General features: G+C 45.6%; 1 protein-coding gene across 3 annotated transcripts in view; it reads left to right on the plus strand.

Annotated features, from left to right (window-relative positions):
• The window catches only part of UGT8 (UDP glycosyltransferase 8), a 33480-nt gene extending 17648 nt beyond the window's left edge, over positions 1-15832 (plus strand). For all 3 annotated transcript variants that reach the window (XM_051804901.1, XM_051804900.1, XM_051804902.1), the window contains 4 exons: positions 9870-10012; positions 11838-11914; positions 12810-13029; positions 14269-15832. In XM_051804901.1, coding sequence (XP_051660861.1) covers positions 9870-10012; positions 11838-11914; positions 12810-13029; positions 14269-14632 — 804 coding nt within the window. In that variant the 3' untranslated portion in view covers positions 14633-15832. The remainder of the gene's footprint in view (positions 1-9869; positions 10013-11837; positions 11915-12809; positions 13030-14268) is intronic.
• The last annotated feature ends 2897 nt before the right edge of the window (positions 15833-18729 follow it).

An 18729-nucleotide genomic window follows, 5' to 3' on the forward strand; every position in this document is an offset into this window, starting at 1 on the left:
GTGGAATGTATTGTAGGTTAATTACCGGGCAATCACTCGGTGCTTGCTGAGCGGCGAGAAAAAATTCGCAACTGTGGCTCTGCTCTGGCAGATTTAAAGACTGGATAGCGAGTGCTGCGGCTGTTCCCTGCTCCTGCTGCAGCTCTGAGGCAGGAGCCTTGGCTGATTTATATTCTGCAGCTTTGAGTTTGGTGCATTAAGGTGAGCCAGAAGCGGAGCTGGTTCACGTTCCTGTGCTGGGCCGGAACTGGTGATGCTTCAGGAGCTCTCAGAGATTACGCTCCTGCCCGGAGGGTGATCGGGAAAGAGGGGCGTGTGGCTGGAGACGACAGCTTTAGCAGGCTTTTTTAGGCTAAAATTAGAAGTTACTGGGTCTCTTGCAGTCTCCAAAACTGCTTGTGAGTAGCCTAGTCCACTTTGTCTGCTAGAGATGTATTAGGGAAAAACCAGTGGTGTTTTTTTCCAAGCCCAAAATACCTGGTCAACCCTGCACACCTCAGTAGTGGCACTCCAGCCTCGCCGGCAGTTTTTTTCCTTTCTTACCCCTCACTCAAAATAACCAAATAGTTTGTTTACCCAAACCAGAATGCCTGCACTTAACTGAAAACCTCTCTAGTTTTCTGCTCATAAGTAGCACCTAAAAAAAAAAAAAAAAAAAAAAAAAAGAAAAAAAAGAGGCCGAGAGGAATAACTCAGCGGTCAGTGAGGAGGTGAAGGTCAAGGTGTTTTGAAGTGTTACGGGGTGGCCAGTCTTTCATTCTGGGGGATGTGGTAGCTCTGTTTTGTGGATGCTCAGAACCTGCACCTTCTCTGAGGTTAAAGAAGCACGGCTGTAAAGGCAGCACGTAGCAGTGGCTGCTGAATATCCAGGTCATGTGAAGGGGAAGGAAACATTGCTCCTGCTTCGCTCTGTCCCATCCACATTCACATTCTGGTTCCGGGCAGCGGGTGGGGTGTGGAAATCCTTTCCCTTTTAGCCGCGCTTGCCGCCTGCGGGTCCCTGTGCTTTGTGGGATCGGGAACCCGTGCTTGGATCGGGGAGCGCCGGAGATGCAGCCAAACCCCGGCGGCTGGAGGTGTGTGCTCAGGGAGGGGGTGTGCGCTCAGGGGCTCTGCCGTGCTGGCACAGCGCTCGGTGGGGCAGCTGCAGGCCCTGCAGGGACCGTGTGTTACCTGTGTAAGCCTTCCCCAGGCTCCCATCCTCCTCCTCCTCCTCGCTCCCTCCCGGGCAGCGTCCCGCTCTGCGCTTGGCGCAGTGTCCCCGGGGCGGTCGCAAGCGATGGCCGTGCCAAAGGAGCGGGAGCCAGCGGGTGCGCTTTGGAGGTCACCGCGCTGCCCGGCTCCCTGCGGCGCCCTGCGGCTTCCTCCGGCTCGGCGCAGGGTCGGTCTCACCGGGACGGACGGGCAGGGTGTCCGGGCAGCGGCCGGAGTGCCGGGGGATGGCACATTTCCTCGCTCCCACCCCGGCGGCCGGGGGGATGGAGCGCTGGGCACAACTTGTGTCGCTCCGCTCCGTGGCGGTGGGAGGGCTGACGGTCCCTTCGCAGAGCTCGGAGTGTAGGGCAGCGTTAGTCGTCCTCTGTGGGGGCCAGCGTGACGTTTTCACTGGTTAGACCGGGTTTAAAGGTGCTTCTCGCGTGAGGTGTGCTGCTCTGTAAAAGGCAAGGAGATGATTGCGGCTGTACCCATTATCCCCAAGGGAATCAGATGTTACATGCACGTGGAACACAGTCCAGGATCAAAAACCGGTGTGTTGAATAGCATAGAGGACGGTGGGATCAGAATTATCCTTAAAAGATCAAAAGCTGGAGACAGACTGACCACCGAGTCCTTAAGGTAATCACTGACGTGAACTATCAAGTGCGTGCTGTTCCCTGGCAGTATTTCCCTGATAACTGTCGGTGCCCATTAGGAAAGCGAAGGGCTGCTCTGCTTCTCCCTCGCTGCACTTCTCCAGAAGCTTTGTAAAGGAACACCCATTCGGAGAAACAATGAGGAAACCTCTGCTCTGCCATTTATCGTGTGACTGGGTTGGTGTGTATTAGGCATTAATGAGCCCGATAAGAGTCCCTGACTCAGGGCAGGAACCGGGGGGGTGCTGCGAGCAGCCGCCTGGGGAAATACTCAGCCCGTGAGTGAACCAGATTTATGCTGTGGAGGAGGGTGTGTTTCGGAGTAAGAAGTGGGCCTTTCAGCCACAGCTGTCAACAGCTGGTAATTGCAGTAAGTTCCTCACTCCTCCCCGTACATCTCTTATCTGAGCTTGTTACTGCGAACATCAAAGCACGGAGCAAATTGGTGGCTTTGAAATATCTTCACTGAAAAGTGTCGGTTTGGTGTTTGTTTGTTTTCCCCTGAGCCTTGTTGACAGTTGTGTGTAGCTAATACTGATATTTATCTTTTAAAGTGAGGTGGAAGACTAAGGAGATGTTCTACTCCTTAAATCCAACTTTTCTCCTTCATTCCAGTTCAAGGGCACGGTCTCTAAGCTCTTGCAGGCTGTAGCAGTAGATTTTTGCCCGTGGCAGAGCACCATCATTTTAGTTTTTTGGGTTTTTTTTTCAAGTCTGGGGAATAGTTCTTACAGAACTGTTTGGACAGTAAATTTCTGGTGATGTGAAGCAGCTCTAGAGCTGTTCTAAAATGCGTGTGATCGTCAGCTGGGGAGGCTGAAAGTCTTTTAAGGGTGATGGAGATGATGCAGCACTGTGTAAATTCCGTGCTGAACCGTGTGATTGTGTGGTCAAAGCTGAAATTTGAGAGCAGCAAAGCCTAATTACTGATATTATTGACTAACAGCAATACTTAATCAAGACAGCTTTTTTGATGTTGCTTAAAGGTTAAGTGAAGTGGATGATCTGTTTTGTGGTTAATAATCCTCAGGAGAGGCATCTCCTGAGCCTTCCCAGGCTGTTCCCAGCCCACCTGGGGAATTCCCAGTGGAGGAGCTGCAGGGGACAATAGGGAGGTCTTGGTGAGGGATGTGACTCTTACCCAGGATCAGAAGGCAGCTGATTTTAGGCTTGTTAAACAATGGGTGGTGAGTGGCCTGTTTATGTGACTATTATATAAAAATACATGGGTACTGTGTATATAAACTTTATATGTATCATAAGTCTTTAAAAAAAGAGAGAAGGGAGGAGGTAAGCCCTGGGAAGAAAGAAAAGCTGTTTTTATCTGAAGAAGATACGAAGAAATTGCCATTATTAAATCAAAGCTGCAGGTTGGAGTTGTATCTTCTGCCATCCCCAGAGCACAGGTGTCCCAGAACAACGAGGGACAAAATTTCCCACCTAAATTGGGTTATAATATGGATTTATGGAAGGGGGTATATGTCAGTATCTATAATGCAGAGCTCTGGATTTAAAACTGAGCTTCTCTTTCATTTTCTTCTTCTTACTGTGTTGGCTGCAGTTGAATTTGACCTGATGTTACAGAGTAAGTAAAAACAGTCTCTTAAAGCTGGTTTTTTTTCTTAACAGTTGTAGAGTTTTTTGCTACATATGGAGCTACTGAAAGTGCAGAAGGGTTGGTAGAACCTTGGTTTGCATTTACATTTGATAATCATCAACCCTCCTGTGCATGCTTTTGATTCATGTTTAGGAAAGTGGCTTTTTGGGGGGTATTTTTTTAACAGGATGTTGCCTCTGGGATAACACCAGCAAGGTTTTCAGTTTGGATCCTGGATTTGAGGATCCCTCTGCTCCATGCAGCGCTTTTATTAACCTCTCCTGAAGGACAAGCTCCTTATTTTCCACTCCTGCCATTGCACTGAGAGGCAAGGTTGCTTTCCCAGGGAGCTTGCCAGAGGTGTGGTGAGTAATGGATTTTTGACAGGGAGTGTTGCAGCAGGGAAGTACTTGCACTGCAGTTTCCTGGTTGACCTCTAGTTTTGGGTAGACTGTGTTCTGGAGGCTTCACTGGATACTCCTGGAACTCCAGAGAGGAGGGGCTCTATTTCCTGACTGGGTTTTTGGGAGTGAATTTCGTCGCTCTTCAAAGTTAACTGGACTTAAACACTCTGGTGTTGGATGTTCAGTGGGAAAAGACAGAGGTCAGGGATAAAAAAATACAATATTTTAGGCATCGAAAAGCTTAAAGACTTTTTTCATTCCCTGATGTATTTTGATAAGCTAAATGTACAGTGAGTGTGTATATATCTCAAGTAATTAGATATATATCTCAAATAGTTAGTGAAAAACATGAAAGTCTGTATTTCAGCAGGGCTGAATCTGGGTCTGATATTATTGAGGAAGCACTTTATCAGCAGCTTTAAATTAATATGTGGTGACAGTGCACTTGGTAACACTTGGGGTCCTGACAGAAGACAGTTCAGATCTTAGTTTGCTTCCCAACTGATGGTGTTAGTGTGGCTTCAGCCAGCAAGAAAAGAGGGATTTAGTCTAATGCCATAATCTGAGGGTGCTTTTTTTAGTGGGTACAGGGTATTGTTCTTGCAGTTACTGTACTCTGTGCTAGCATGAATTCCCAAATGTGAGAGAACAGTGTGAATGTTAACTGCATGGAGTTTTTATATGGTAGTTGTTGATAAAATCAGTCATTAATAAAAGCCAGGGAAGAGCACTATGAACTTGCTGTTAACCCAGAGGGAAATGGGAGGTGGGGAGGGTCTCGTCCTCACTGGGAGCAGCGTGTCTGCTCCTAATGGAACTGAGAGTGATGTGAAAAGGAAGGAGCCCTGATAAAATGGGATGAGCACTTTTGCCTGGTGGCTGTGATTTTGGAAAGGCAGGAATTTCCTCGGTGGAAAAGAACCTCTGGAGTGTGACAGGGAGCCACCAGAAGCAGCTGGATGTGTGGAGTCAGGGAGGTGTGAGGCATCCTCTGCCTCGTCCAGCCAGGAGTTCACCGTGGTGTTCCCTCTCCTTTGTTCCTTAGAGCAAATAATTCCTGTTTTCGGTTGTCAACTGAGTTACAAATCCATGGCAAGTAAATACAAAGCCTGCTCTGCCTCAGGTGATGGTGTTTCTCTGGGTTTGCCGTGGACTGACGGGTTGTTTTGTAACTTCCACAGTATATGATATGATCTTGTTTGGTTTGGGACGGTAAAGGTTGTATAATGGCACCTCTATGACCTTTACCCACCTGTGCTGCTGAGCTGGTCTAGTAAAATTTGAAATAAAAATGTATTCATGAAGAAATATGTCACATAAGAAGTACTGTTTAGAAGATGCCAGGGGAGTTCAGACACCGACACAGAAATGGTCTGTGTACCTTTCTGTTTATTTATCAGTATCTCCTTTCTAAACACTTCATGTGTTTATAAATGGCTTAATGTGGCTTCTTATTTTGAAATAGATCTCATTTTGTCTGCTCTAGGCAGCATTTAAACAGGAGAAGTTGCATGGGATGCCTGTGCTCTCCCCTTGGGGGGAAAGGGTGGTTTGCAACCATATTTGAAGAACAGGCATTTGTGCTCTTCCCCATTTTGAATCGAGCAGCTGAACAGGGCGAAGCTTCGGCTCTTAAACCCGGTTATGTTTGTACTTGGGCACTTTGTTTATGCGAAACAAAGCTCAGTATTAGGCACCACTGGTTACTGCCAGCTGGGCCCTCGCTCTCCCGTCACAGCTGTGCCTCCAGCGCCCAGCCCTGCAAAGAATGGCTAATTAGAGAACCGGGCAGAACAAAGCCCACACAGTGGGGCTGCCACAATGGCATTCCTGTCCCTGCATGCTCAAAAGATTGATTTTATTTCTTTATTCCTCCCCCCCCCCCCCCCCCCGTGCCTATAGTACAGCACAGATCAATAAGTGCTTCTTCTCCCTATGGAGGCACAGGCTCTTCCACTATTTTTTCACCCCTGAGAACATGCATTTGCACGGGAGTGACATGGAAACGGGCAGGGCTGGGCACAGTGTTGCAATTGGGAGTCCTCTGAGGTTTTCATACCTTAACATGCGTTGCTTCAAGTGAAAATGGTAATTAATGTGTGTCTGTGTGAGGTGATATTTTATTGTCAGTGTAGGCGGAGCTGTAACTGGATGAAGCCCAACATTCAGTTAGAAAACCTAGTTCACAACTCAGTACAGAACCTGAATGTGCTCTAATTAGGCTTGCCAGGTTTCCTGTCTTTCCTGTGGGCTCACCTCTTCCAAAGTGGGAAGTTCCCAGCGAGGGGAGGTGTGTGTCCAGCTATAGGTGCTCAGTTATACTCTGAGCCTCTCCAGTGACTGTCACAGTCTGGACAAAACAGCTTCCCTCACCCAGGTCATTTTGGCAAGCACCTCTGTAATCCCAAACTTCTTAGCTGTATTTATGTCTTAAAATTTCTGGAAAATCCGAGTATCCAGCTGAATGCTTCATTAGTGTCAGCTTATTTGCAGTGTGAAATTAGAGAATAATTATACTTCTAATGGACGTGATGTACACGAGTTCTGTGAGTGGCTGATCTAAGTTTTTATTAGAACTTCCACTGAAAGTTTTGCTTTCAAGTTCATCGAGGTTTTAGGGGGTAATAATTCCTTATGGTTTGATTCTTGGCTTGGAAGGGGAAAGCCAGATCCCTGTTTCCAAGTCACTGGTAAGTTTGTGGAGTTGGCAGTGCAGCCTCAGTGAAGCTGTTTGCTGGCTGTGCTGGGACTTAAACTGAGGCAGATTTTCAAAAGAAAATCTGCAAATACTTATATTTGGGGGGGAAAAAAAAAAGTATTAGGTGTTCTGTTCCAGAACCTTCTAAAGAAGGGCATGTCTTGAGTTAACTGCAAAGTTTAAAGTTGTTTCCCTCTGTATTCTGTTCAAGTTCGAAGCAGAGTGTGAGGAAGGTTCAATGCAACTCGTCGTGTAATAACCTCCCTCCCCGGATTTCTCCTGTACTTTAGACCTCAGAAGTCGCTATTTCCTTTCCCTGCCTTTAAAAAAAAATAATAATAAAAAAAAAAATCACCCTGAGTTTACAGTAAACCTGAAAATCATTTCAAGTGGGCAAAAGGAGGTCGCTTTGCTGCACGCCAGGAGCCCGTGAAGCGCTGCCCGGCCAGGGCAGGCTGATTTTAATGAGGGCAGCTCTAATGACTCATCAGCCTGACTCAGGGCCTTTTCATACAGAGCGTAATTAGATCGGGAAGGCAGAATGAGCTGGAGGTCAAAAGTGTAAGTGGATTTAGGGAGAAGAAAGGGGTGAGCTCACAGGGGACGAGCTGGGTGTCTGTGAGGGTTTTTAGCGGGCGGTGGATTCGTCGGGGCTGGTGCTCGGGGTGTTTGGGTTAATAATATGGCCCTAATGAGTGGCGAGGTGACTGAAGGCTGCTGAAATTTTAAGCAAACAAGGTTGTGCTGTGGCATCAGCGTGTGCTCTTCCAGTGCTACAGTTCTGCGGACATCGCCCCAAGCTGACATTTCTTGCATTTACATTCCTAATTTTGCAAAATAAAATGAAATCCACAGCTGTAGTAGTAAGTAGTGCTGTCGAAGTATTCGGTCTGTTTGATGTGCCAGGATCACAGTCTGCTTCTTATCTGCTCTATCACTGCTGCACCTTGTATGTCACACAAAGAACAAGGAAGGTACAAGGAAATACTGAGCCCTTGTGCCCTGGCCCAGTTAATTTGTACCAGGACGTTCAGATCTGTCTTAAAACCCAAAGAGCTGTGAACGCCCCTCCTTTGGATTCGGTTTCACTTGATCTTCGGTTTAGAAAGCCCGTGCTAAAAAGCTGTCAGGAGAAATAATGCTCAGAAGTTAAAGGAACGTGAGAATGATGGACTCAGCCAGGTCACGGCCTCGGGGAGCTCTCCAAGGAGGCAGTCAGTGTAAGTTCCTCGTTTTCCATTTCCTGGTTTTCCCCCGACTCTGCGTTTCTAGTGATGCTCAGTGATCCCATTTAATCCAGGCTGTGCTGTGCCAGGAATTACACAGAAGTGTGCGAGGAGAGCCCTCATCCTGACAAGTCTCTAGTTGCTTTTGAGCACTGTAGTGATGTCCAGCACCCCTCTGGGGGGAAGCAGCTTGGAAAGGGGCTGCAGATCAGGAGGCAGGTAAGCAATTAATGTAATCCTATTTAATGCAACAAACAAATCCCATCTTTCGAGCCTGATGGCAGGATCTTGCCTTGCCTGTGAAGATTTTAAGTTCACCTTTGTACATGTGATGTTCCACTGGAAGCAGTGGGATTACCTTCAAAGGGAAGGATTACAGGGGTTTGGCTCTGAAACCAGCCCTCACAACACAAAGCAGGTTGCTTTGCTGTTGCACAATAATAAAATGGAAAAGCCTGTTTGCAGGTGACTCTGATTCTGTGGTACACAGTAAAATTGCCTGCTTTCCCCCATACATAAAATTCAAAGTACTTAATAGCTATTTGTTGCTGTGCATGGGGATTTTTGAATGCTGTTTTAGAAATTCCATTGCCAGGAAATATTTTACACTTCCTCTATGTTTGCATAACGAAGTATAATTTTTGCTTTGTGGATACATCAGAGATGTGAAGTCCCACAGAATTTCTAATTAAGCACAGAGGAGCAGTAGCCTTGGGAGCAGTTTCTCAGCCAGAACAGGCTCATCCCTGGCAGCAGAAAACCACGTGTCTGACCATGCAGAAGTAGTCACAGGTAGGACCTCCTGATGCCAGGATCCTCTGGGATTATTTGCTCCATCCAAAGGCCAACCTCACCAGTCAAGGCTGAGATGTTGGGCTTTCCAGAATGGTTTGTCCCAGAGCCCACAGAAAGTTATTTTCTCTTGAGCTTTAAACTGATAAGAAATGGTTTAAGATGTAACTAATTGAACCACTCCAGTTGTTATAATTCAATGACATTTGCAGCATGCCTTAGGTCCTTAACTAAGATTCAAGGACGAGCTTTAAATAAATCACAAAACCACTTGGAAACTTTTTTGTGTCAGAAGTTCAGCCCCTAATAAATGATTCAGCTTCGAGGCAGGTCACAGCCGCTTCCCCTCCTTCCCCTCCTTCCTCTCCCTTCACATGAATAAAAAATAGGAAGAGAGAGCGCACTGGAAAAGGGTGAAGTGTGGCCTGTAGAGAAAATGGGAGTGTTTTTTGCTGCATAGCAGAGAGCAGAGTGGGTTTGGGGGCAGATTTTGTGCTGGGATCCGATAGCACGGCGTTACTCCGGTCCTGCCCGCCCCGCTATTTATTCCCGGGACAAGAGGCACATTGTGAGCAGGGCTCTTGATTTTTCTCTTTGCTCACTTCCTATTGCTGTGCTGGTGTTGAGCAGGCTTGTGCTTACACTTGGTGAGGCCAGAATTGAACCAGGTCCCGAGAAACACAAAATATTCCTCATCTCAGTGATATATCTGCATGTCTGTGGGGTCATTTTTTTTTTTTTGTTTCCCCTTCTTCACATGCTGGAAACCGAAAGTGGTTTTTTTTTTTAAGCTCTGGCTTCTTTCAATTTGTGTTTATTATTTTCATACGAAAGAAAGCAAAACAAGCCTTTTGAGGTACTGTCACTTTCTTAAAAGCCGAAAATGCCACAGCCAAGCCCCAGCTTCATTCACACTTTCCCTGTGCCGTGCTTCCAGGCTGATGCTACAGCGTGGATCTGTTTCCTGCAAAGTGGATCTCTTCGTGTTTTGCTGAGTTAAAATGTGATGTGTTAACTTGGGAGAGGGTGTGTCAACTGATCAGTGAAGGGACAGATTGTCTTAAATCACTAGGGGTTAATATGGAAGCTAAAACAAACATGGAAGGGTTTTGCTGTTAGTGGCCATGGATTCTGAGTCATCGAGTCATCGTTCCCGGTGATATCTGGAACGTTTGCAGCTCCTGAAACTTGGCTCGTGAGGCAACCAAGGCACCCCCAACTGTTCTTCCTCAGCCCTGTTTGCTCCCTGTTCGTGTGCTTTGCCCGTGTGGTGCTCAGTGTCGGTTTTCCCTCCCCCAGGATCTCCAGGCGTGGGTGAATGGTGCTAACGAGAACGGCTTTGTGCTCGTCTCCTTCGGGGCTGGAGTGAAGTACCTGTCGGAAGACATCGCCAACAAGTTGGCACATGCCCTGGCCAGGCTGCCCCAGAGGGTTATTTGGAGGTGAGTGCAGAGGGGGAGGCGCTTGGGGTGCTCTGCACCAGCCTTGTTTCCTGCTGTGCCATCTGAACCCGGAGTTGCAGAGGCTGGAATTGGCACAGAGCACCTGACTCTGCTGAAAGGCACTCCTCATGGAAACAGTGCAATTCCCCGGCAATAAAGGGGAGCACTGATTTTTTTTTTTGTGGCACAATAAAGCATGGGTTACATTCCTGTGCCCAGTTGATATCCTGGAAGGATTGGGGACAGTGAAAAGAATCTGAGGTTATAACATCTGTGACACACTTGTCATCATTTTTGACAAAAAAGCCACCCCGGGGCTCAAGAGTGAATCCTGATGATTAAATCCTAGGTTTTCTTCTTCTTCTTTCCCTTTACCCTCACTTTTTTAGGCCCCTTTTCCATTTTCATCTGTGAACACAGGCTTTCATTATTGATTTTCTCACTTGTTTTTGGTTTGTTTTTTTTTTCTGTGAGAAATTGGAGGGAGAGAAATCTGCAGGAGTCAAAATCAGCAATAAGCTTTCTCAGCTCTGAAAACATCTTGTGTGGTGCTCTCGACTCGCTGGAAAAACCCCAAAATTGTTTAGTCAGCTCTGCTTCACGTGGAGCATCAATGATTCATTTGGAGGAGTTCATGTGAACCGTTTATTTCTAAATAATCAGTGTCTTACAATGCCTGCCTTGCTGCCCTGCTGTTGGAGTTGTATTAACAGGCTATTTAGCAGCCTGTTCCCTGCCATCTCTTAAGGAATGTCCTCACTGCTGTGTGTAATTGGAGTGGCAAACCCCACTAATGAACAGGAAAATGGGAATTCTTCAGCCTGTGGCACAGAACCTGGGGTAGTTGGAGTAAAGATGGCATCACTTGTGGTTTGGGGTAGAGCCACTATGTTTTCTCTGCTTGGCTTCCAGTTAATTATTGGTCCCAGTTGATCTTGCTGCTTTTCTTCTCTGTCCTTACATTATATTTTCCCTGGAATATTTCTCTGTACAGGTATCCACTTTTTGTAGTAAGTCAGTCAATGTAAGTCAGTCAATTTTAACAGATTTTTTTCCTTGATGATAACTTTTTTAATGCCAAAACAACAACTTCAACTGAAGCCTTCTATTAAATGGCTTTTTTTGCTAGTGTTTCCTTAACATTTTTCCTTGTGGTGGATTTTTCTTTTTGTTACCTGCAATCTATATTTTGCTGAATGGCTTTTTGGATAAGGGAACCCAACCTGCTGTTTCTTTCCATCATGATTTATAAAATGGGAAGATGTCCCTGGGACAAAGGGCAAGACATGATCTTTTGGAGAGATAGGCAGTCGATCCACCCCAGTGGGAATTTGAGATCCATAATTAAATACCTAAATATTATCAGTCAAACACGGCTTGGAGGTTTTTTTTGGGGGTGGTTGGGTTCATTTTTGACATCACTGACCCATGCCTGTGTTGGACACAGGTGGATTTATACTGGATACTTCTGGGAATGAGAGAGGTGGTAGTACAGCTTGGCAGTCTTACGTCACCGTGATAAACCAAGGGAATCTTTGTAGTTCTTTGGATTATGGAGCCCAAACTAGTAACTGTTTAGTTGCTTTTCTGTAACTTAATGTAAATAGTCTTCTAATAATACATACAGAATGTACAAGCCAGTCCTAAGTAAGTCTTGCTTAATTGGGAATGAGTGGGTGGTTGTTTAAGTAACTGTTCAAATGCTCTCCAATAAACAGAGTATTTAAGTGGGTCGATGGAGCTGCCACAGAACAGCTCTGTCCTACAGGACTCATTCTGGAGGTCTTGATAACTCCAGCTTCCATTTGATTTTTCACTGGTTTAGGTTTTCAGGGAACAAACCAAGGAATTTAGGCAACAACACGAAGCTGATTGAGTGGTTACCGCAGAACGACCTCCTGGGTGAGTATCTGTTTTGATCAGACACTGCCTGTTCTCACTTGATTTCAGTTTGCTCTGCTAAAAATATTCTGCTGTGAATGAGCAGTTATTATTAAGCCAGGATCGCTTCTGTCATGCAAGTCAGAGAGCAAGGACACAGAATTAGGATTTCAAGATGATAGCTGAGTCCCTTGAGGATAGGAGAGGCCACAGAGTGTTTCTGACTGTCTCTGGGATACCTGGATGTTTGTGTTCCCAAAACAGCTCCAGTGGGTGCTGATGAATGCATTAAGCATCAGTGTGTGTGCTGTGTGTCAGCTGGAGTATTTATCCTAAGGTGGTGATTAGGCAGATGACTTCTAAAGCAGGTAGATTGTTTTGGTTACAGAAGTGCTCTGAGGCAGTGTGATTTTTTTTTATTTTTTTTTTTCCCCATTCCATGGAGCTGTTACTGTGGCTGTCAGCGTTTGCTGGCCTGAAGTAAGGCATGGGAGGCTTTAGAGAGAGCCTAACATCAGTTGTCCTGCATTTGAAGGTCTTGTATTTCATCCTCAGACGTGCTCTCCCTCGCTCACTCGTACTGCTAAACCTGCTGCGGTCACCACCTGCAGCTACTCGCCAGTGGGAAGTGCATGTTAATGACTCCATTAATCATTTTACATGACTCATGTACATGAGAACTTTCTTTGCTTGGGCTGTTCCCTCTCGTAGTGTATCAGGAAGTGATTTAATGCACGAGGAATTTCAGCAGAGTGGGCTTAGGGAGAGCTTTAGGATAAGTTGAAATAATTTTTGCCTTGCCTGAGTCTCAGCCGCAGGAAACACTGACAGATATGTTGTACCCAGGTGCTTCAATAACTTCACAATAAGGAGATAGAAATGTGTCTTTTAACCTTCATGCCTCTTCTGTTTTCAGGTCACTCCAACATCAAAGCTTTCCTTAGCCATGGAGGTTTGAACAGCATTTTTGAAACCATGTACCACGGGGTCCCAGTGGTGGGGATCCCCCTTTTTGGAGACCATTACGATACCATGACCCGTGTGCAGGCCAAAGGCATGGGAATACTGCTCAACTGGAAGACTATGACTGAGAGTGCACTGTATGAAGCCCTAGTAAAAGTTATTAATGACCCCAGGTATGGCACGAGGGGTTTTCTGCGGGTTAAGGATGACTGTACCAAACCTTTGTGCAGTGGGGGGAAAAAAATGCATGTTGGGTTTTATTTGTCTGTCCAGCTGGGGCAAGCCTGGGGCTGTTTGTCCCGTTTCCCAGGATTCCCCAGGGCTGAGGTTTCTGTGTAGCTGCTGGGCTCATTGCTCCCCACCAAAACTCGATTGTCTCACGTGCTCTTTGGGGCAGAGAGGTTATGGAAACAAACCTGTCCTGACTTATTCCGTGTTGCAGACCAAGGTCTGCCTGTGTCTGTCTGGATTGTTCCTTCCTACCAGCCTGGCTGTTGTGCTGCCTCAGAGGCCTGGAGCAAGATCCACATACACAACTTGGGTTGTAGTTTAAAGAGGGAGGTATTCACTAAGAGTGACTCTTAAGTCCTATGATCTGATTTAAAAAAAAAAATTCAAATATTTTCCTGTTCTAGTTAGTAATACCTGTCTTAATTCAGGAATGTCATTTTTGCATTCACACAAATTTGTCATTTCACAATGACAATATTTTGACAAGTTGTTATGAATGAGGACTCCAGTCTGATTTTTTTTTGTTTTGTTTTGTTACTCAGGGGAATAAGTGCAAGCCTGTGAGCAGTGTCAGAATTCTTTCTAATTCCAGCAAATAAGTTTTTTTTCAGCAATCCTTGTGCTCCACGAGTTGGTTCTGAGTGTTCTGTTTTAAAACACCTTTGTTGAGACGACCTCCAGATGAAAAGTAGTGAGGTGTTAGCTGGCAATATATTGTACTGGCTAACCCTGACTTTGGAGCATGGTGCTGTTGATGCTTCTTGCTTTCTTGGGAGTGGAGTCTTCAAGTGGTGCTTGCCCTGGGGAAGGAGAATCCTGTAGGGATGGAGCAGCAAAGGGGAGGAGAGAGGGGGAATGTGCAGCAGAGAGACCTCGATAACATCAGTTGCATCACCTTTCCCTTGTGCAATTACCCTCAGTGAAAAGGCAAGTCGTGGGTGAATAACCTGCTGACCCTGCAGGGAGGAGAGGAGCAATTTGACACAATGAGTCACTGGGGTGAAAACGAGAAATTTTAGGTGAAACTCCGGCCGGGAGCGGAAACGGTCCGTTGCGAAACCAGCCCCGGGTTTCTCGTCCTTCTGCATTTCTCCACTTGCCCGATAGCGTAACGTGGTGATTTTTTTTTTTTTTTTTCTCTCTCCCTTTCTTCCCCCTTCCTCGTTTGTTCTCCCCCCCAGCTACCGGCAGCGGGCGCAGCGGCTGTCCGAGATCCACAAGGACCAGCCTGGCCACCCCGTGAACCGGACTGTGTACTGGATTAACTACATCCTCCGCCACAACGGAGCCCAACATCTACGTGCCGCTGTTTACAGCATCTCCCTCTTTCAGTATTTCTTACTGGATATTGCCTTTGTCCTTCTAGTGGGTGCTGCCTTACTTTACTATGTGTTGGCCAGGGCGGCCAGGTTTGTCTGCAGGCAGAGCAAAGAGCTCTGGTCGAGCGACAAACACAGCGCCGCGAACGGACACTACCAGAACGGGATCCCCAACGGCAAGTACAGGAGGAACGGCCACATCAAGCATGAAAAGAAGGTGAAATGAGCCAACAGCCCCCCCCGGTGTAAAGTAGTAACGAATCAGATCAGTAATCGAATTTTATCGCTGTAACTTAGCCTAACAACTACTTAAAAAAAAAAACAACAAAAAACAAAAAACAAAAACCTCGGTAAGCAGTTCTAACACTCCCCTTCGGTATGTAATATTATGTGACAAAATTCTACGGAACTAAGAGAAGTCTTTAAAAAAAAAAAAGGGAAAAAAAAAAAAAGAGCAAGCAAGCAAGCAAGCACAACCTAAAATGGAAAATGTTTTATTCTTAATACTGATGCAGAGAGGTTATTTTGGCACTGAAGTTTTTAGAAGCCTTAATTCTCTAAAGTTCTATACGACGACCTTATTTATGAATTTTGAGTTTTTTTTAAAAGCTCAGTGTGTGCGTCCCAAATGAGGAGAGGTTTCTTTTTATTTGCAGAGGTGTTCTCCTTTTATTTTTTTATTATTTTAATATGTCCATCCTTTTAGCTGAGAGAACTCTAGTGCTAGTTCTGTGTTTCCCTCGTTGAAGGTTCAACATGTTGTGTAAGAACGCTGTTTAAAACAAAAAGTTTTTCCCAGTCTTTATGCAAGAAATAGCAAGTTGCAGACTGAAAACACAGACCTTAAAAAAAAAAAAAAGAAATAATCTTAATGAGCACTGAAGAAAAATGGCAAAAATATGTACTTGTTTTACTGATAAGCTGCATGACTCTTCTGCTCACTCCCAGTACTTCGGCGAAAAGGGTCTTGAGCAAACCTACAGTAGGTCCTGATTTTAATTTAGACAAAATTTCATTTGTTGCCTTTCTCTGCATAATGTAATTTATGCCACGAAAATATTAGGGAGTTCTGTTCCAGTTCAAAAATACGGCTGGGTGGGGAGGTAGATTTGCGTAATTAAGAAAAACAGATGAAACAACAACAACAACAGCAACAAAGAAAAAGATAAGAAGACAGTAAAAAAATCTATCCCTGTGCTTGGTGCAGGAGGTTTTGCAACGGCCCAGAGCTGTGCAGAATCGAACCACTCCTTGGGGTCTGTTTAAAAAGGAACCCACCAACCCCCAGCAAACACCCCGCACTCCCCCCAGAGTTGAAGGTCTTTCCTTGTTAATTCTCACCAAGTTCTTTCGGAATCGCAATGTTTGTAGCTGTTCTCTCTTTCAATGGTTGTATCTGGAAAAAAAAAACCCAAAAAACCCCCCCCCCCAAAAAAACCCAAACAACCCCTCACCAAAAATAAACCACCCCCCGACGGAAATCTTCCCTTCCATTAGTCTGGGCCACGCCATCCGTGTTCCGCATAGTTGCCAATGGGAATTGCGCGCCGCGGGCGGGCGTCTGGGGCCCCGGGCGGCGCGGGATGAAGCCTGGCCGCTGCTCTGGGGAGGTGGCCGTGGCCGTGTCCCCCCACCCCTTCCCATCCCTGCAACAACCTCCTCCAATCACTGTCGCCGACACGCGTCCGAGGGTGGGATGCGCTCCGGGCGCGGGGGCCGCCGCCGCCCCGCTCGACCAAAGTTGGCAACTCTTGAGTTTTTTTTTTTGATTTCCGCGTCATTCTGTTTACTTGGAATTTTTTGCACTACACACGTTGTGAGTGTACGCTTGTATTTATTTGTAGTTCGAGATCCCATTTGCCTGGAAGGGAGAAAAAGGGAGGAAATGCCCCGTTTTTACCCGGTGTCGCTCACTAACATGGCAGGAGTTGGGAACGATGATGGGATGCTGAGATCATCTTCATACACAGTGATGCAATATTTCGCTTGTCATTCCATCAGGAGCCTCGGTCCTATAGCAATAAAATAACAGTGCAGATATGTTTCTAATACACAGTACAGCTACTTGTACTGCTCTCCGAATACTTGAAGAAAATGGTATTATAAATAAGCCTAGTAGCTATTCCTTTTTACAATCTTGCAGTTCGTGGCAACTTCAAGGAGCACACAAGAGGCGATGAATGGTGGGATGGTGAGAAGACTTCGAGTGTATGAATGACTTGGTTCAAATGTGGGGGAGGGGGGGGGGTTGGCATTAAAGAAGGTACAAAAGCACTGACCGGATGATTAAGCATAATTTAATCTCCACTGTGATAAAACTTAAGCAATAAACATGGATTTAATAGAGAAATTCTGTGGTTGGGAGTATGGTTTTTGTTCAGTTGAATGGTGGTTGTGTGTGTGCACATAAATGTGGGTGCTTACTAGGGTGCACATAATCTGTCTCAACATGTACTGTGGGGGACGACACGTATTTGAAATCAAACATTATTTTTTTCTTTTGTGACTGTAGATCTGTTTCCTGTAGCAGCTTTGAATCCATCCAAAGGCAAAATGGTTAACTAGGTTTCTCTGAGGCAGTTCAAGCTTTTCAAAGTTTCTGGGTGTCCCTGGCAAAGTGGTTTTTTTTTTTTCTGTTGTTTCTTCAGAAGCAGAACTAAAAGGTTTTCCACAGTGATGCTGGATGAGATGATGGATTGTTTTGGATAGTCTCTGTAGATACAAACATGCTGCAGTTCCACTGCAGGAAGAGGCAGTTGCTGCTTTAACTGTGTTACCAAATTTGTGATGGGTCTGACCCAACTCATCTGAGTAAACACCAATTGTGTTTCAGCTTTCTTCAGGTATGAGCTGATACTGTGATTTCACTTCTCTCTTTGCTATAGCAAGTGAATATTCCTGTGCTTTAAGACACAGAATTTAGCAATGATTGCTGTTGGTGCCCAGCCGGTTTTGAAATGGGCCACATTGCTGAAGGAGTGTTAAAAAAAAAGTGTTTAAAAATACATGTGTAACTCCAGACTGCATCACAGCAGTGAGCCTGAGGCTTTACTCACCTGTTATTGTGCACTGAACAGAGAAGATGGTCTTCTTAAAAAACTGAATTCACTCCTTGGTAAATACCACACCTGGGGTTTATTTATCCTAAAGAAAATGACACCTTTCAGTACTTCATTTATTTGGGGGTGGGGTGGGGTGTGTTTTCTCTCCTAAACAAAAAAAACAACCAGTGCTAAACCTTATTTCATTGTGGATGAATAACAGAAATTGCTCTCCTACACCTCTGTCTTGATCTTTACATAGTTACTCCGTAAAGAAACAAAAATTGAATGGAAAAGATTCTATTCCACATGGAAATAGGAGCATGGAGGGCTGAAAAGTATTTAGGGGAACATTGACCAGGATTTTAGAGTGGGGGATAGAATCCTAGAGCCATTCAGGTACATGAGGTTTATATTATTTAGGTATTGTGTAGTGGTAACTTGGGCTGTCACTGTGAGCTGAGTCAGGAGTTGCTTCTTCTAAGACCAGCGTGGACTGGGGAGGTTTGGGTTGGAGGATCTCTGGAGTCAAGGGTGCCAGGTGGGGTTTTGAGGCACCACCAGCAGTGTTCCACGGGGTTAGAGGTGCTGGTCTGTGTGAAACACGAGCATCACTCCGAAACCAGAGCGTGATTGCACTGCACGGAGCGTTAATTGGCTCTGTAATGTCAGTGTAATTATGTTTTAATGCAATAATGGCATGTCTGGCTGTAAGAGCTGAGGCTGGTGAGCAGTGATGGCTGAAGCAAGCAAGATACAGTAGACTGGGACTTGTTGCAGAGGAACAGCAAGATTTTTTAGCAGTCAAATAATCTGAAGCCCACAGTGGTGTTTTAAATCAAGTGTTCTTCTGGCACTCAGAGCCCTGTTCCCTGGAACCCCCAGGTTATGATGCCATGGATCCTCCTGCAGATACACACTTTAAACTGGCTTTATTATGCTGCTGCTTGTAGTTTTCCGTGAATGCCACTAAAAATTTTGAATTCCAGGCTTAGCTCTACAGGCAAACCTTGAATATTCCAGCTGTGCTGCAGTTGTAGTTTCAGGCGTGGGATTCCCACTGCCTTTCTTTTTCTTTTCTTTCTTTTTTTTTTTAAATAAAGGAGAGAATGTTGTCACAATTCACTGTGAGGATTTCAAAATAAATTTGCACGTCCTGGGGTGTTAAAAGCTTTGGGAGGGAAGGGACCTTAAAGATCCTGTAGTTCCAACTGCTTACCATGGGAGTTGTTCTGGCGTGTTGTCTGCTGGTCATCTTTTCTTTGGGATTGATTCCTGCATA

Source organism: Manacus candei, unplaced genomic scaffold, assembly GCF_025592945.1.
Source record: "Manacus candei isolate 608988 ecotype Guabito, Panama unplaced genomic scaffold, ASM2559294v1 h1tg000062l, whole genome shotgun sequence".
NCBI lineage: Eukaryota > Metazoa > Chordata > Aves > Passeriformes > Pipridae > Manacus > Manacus candei.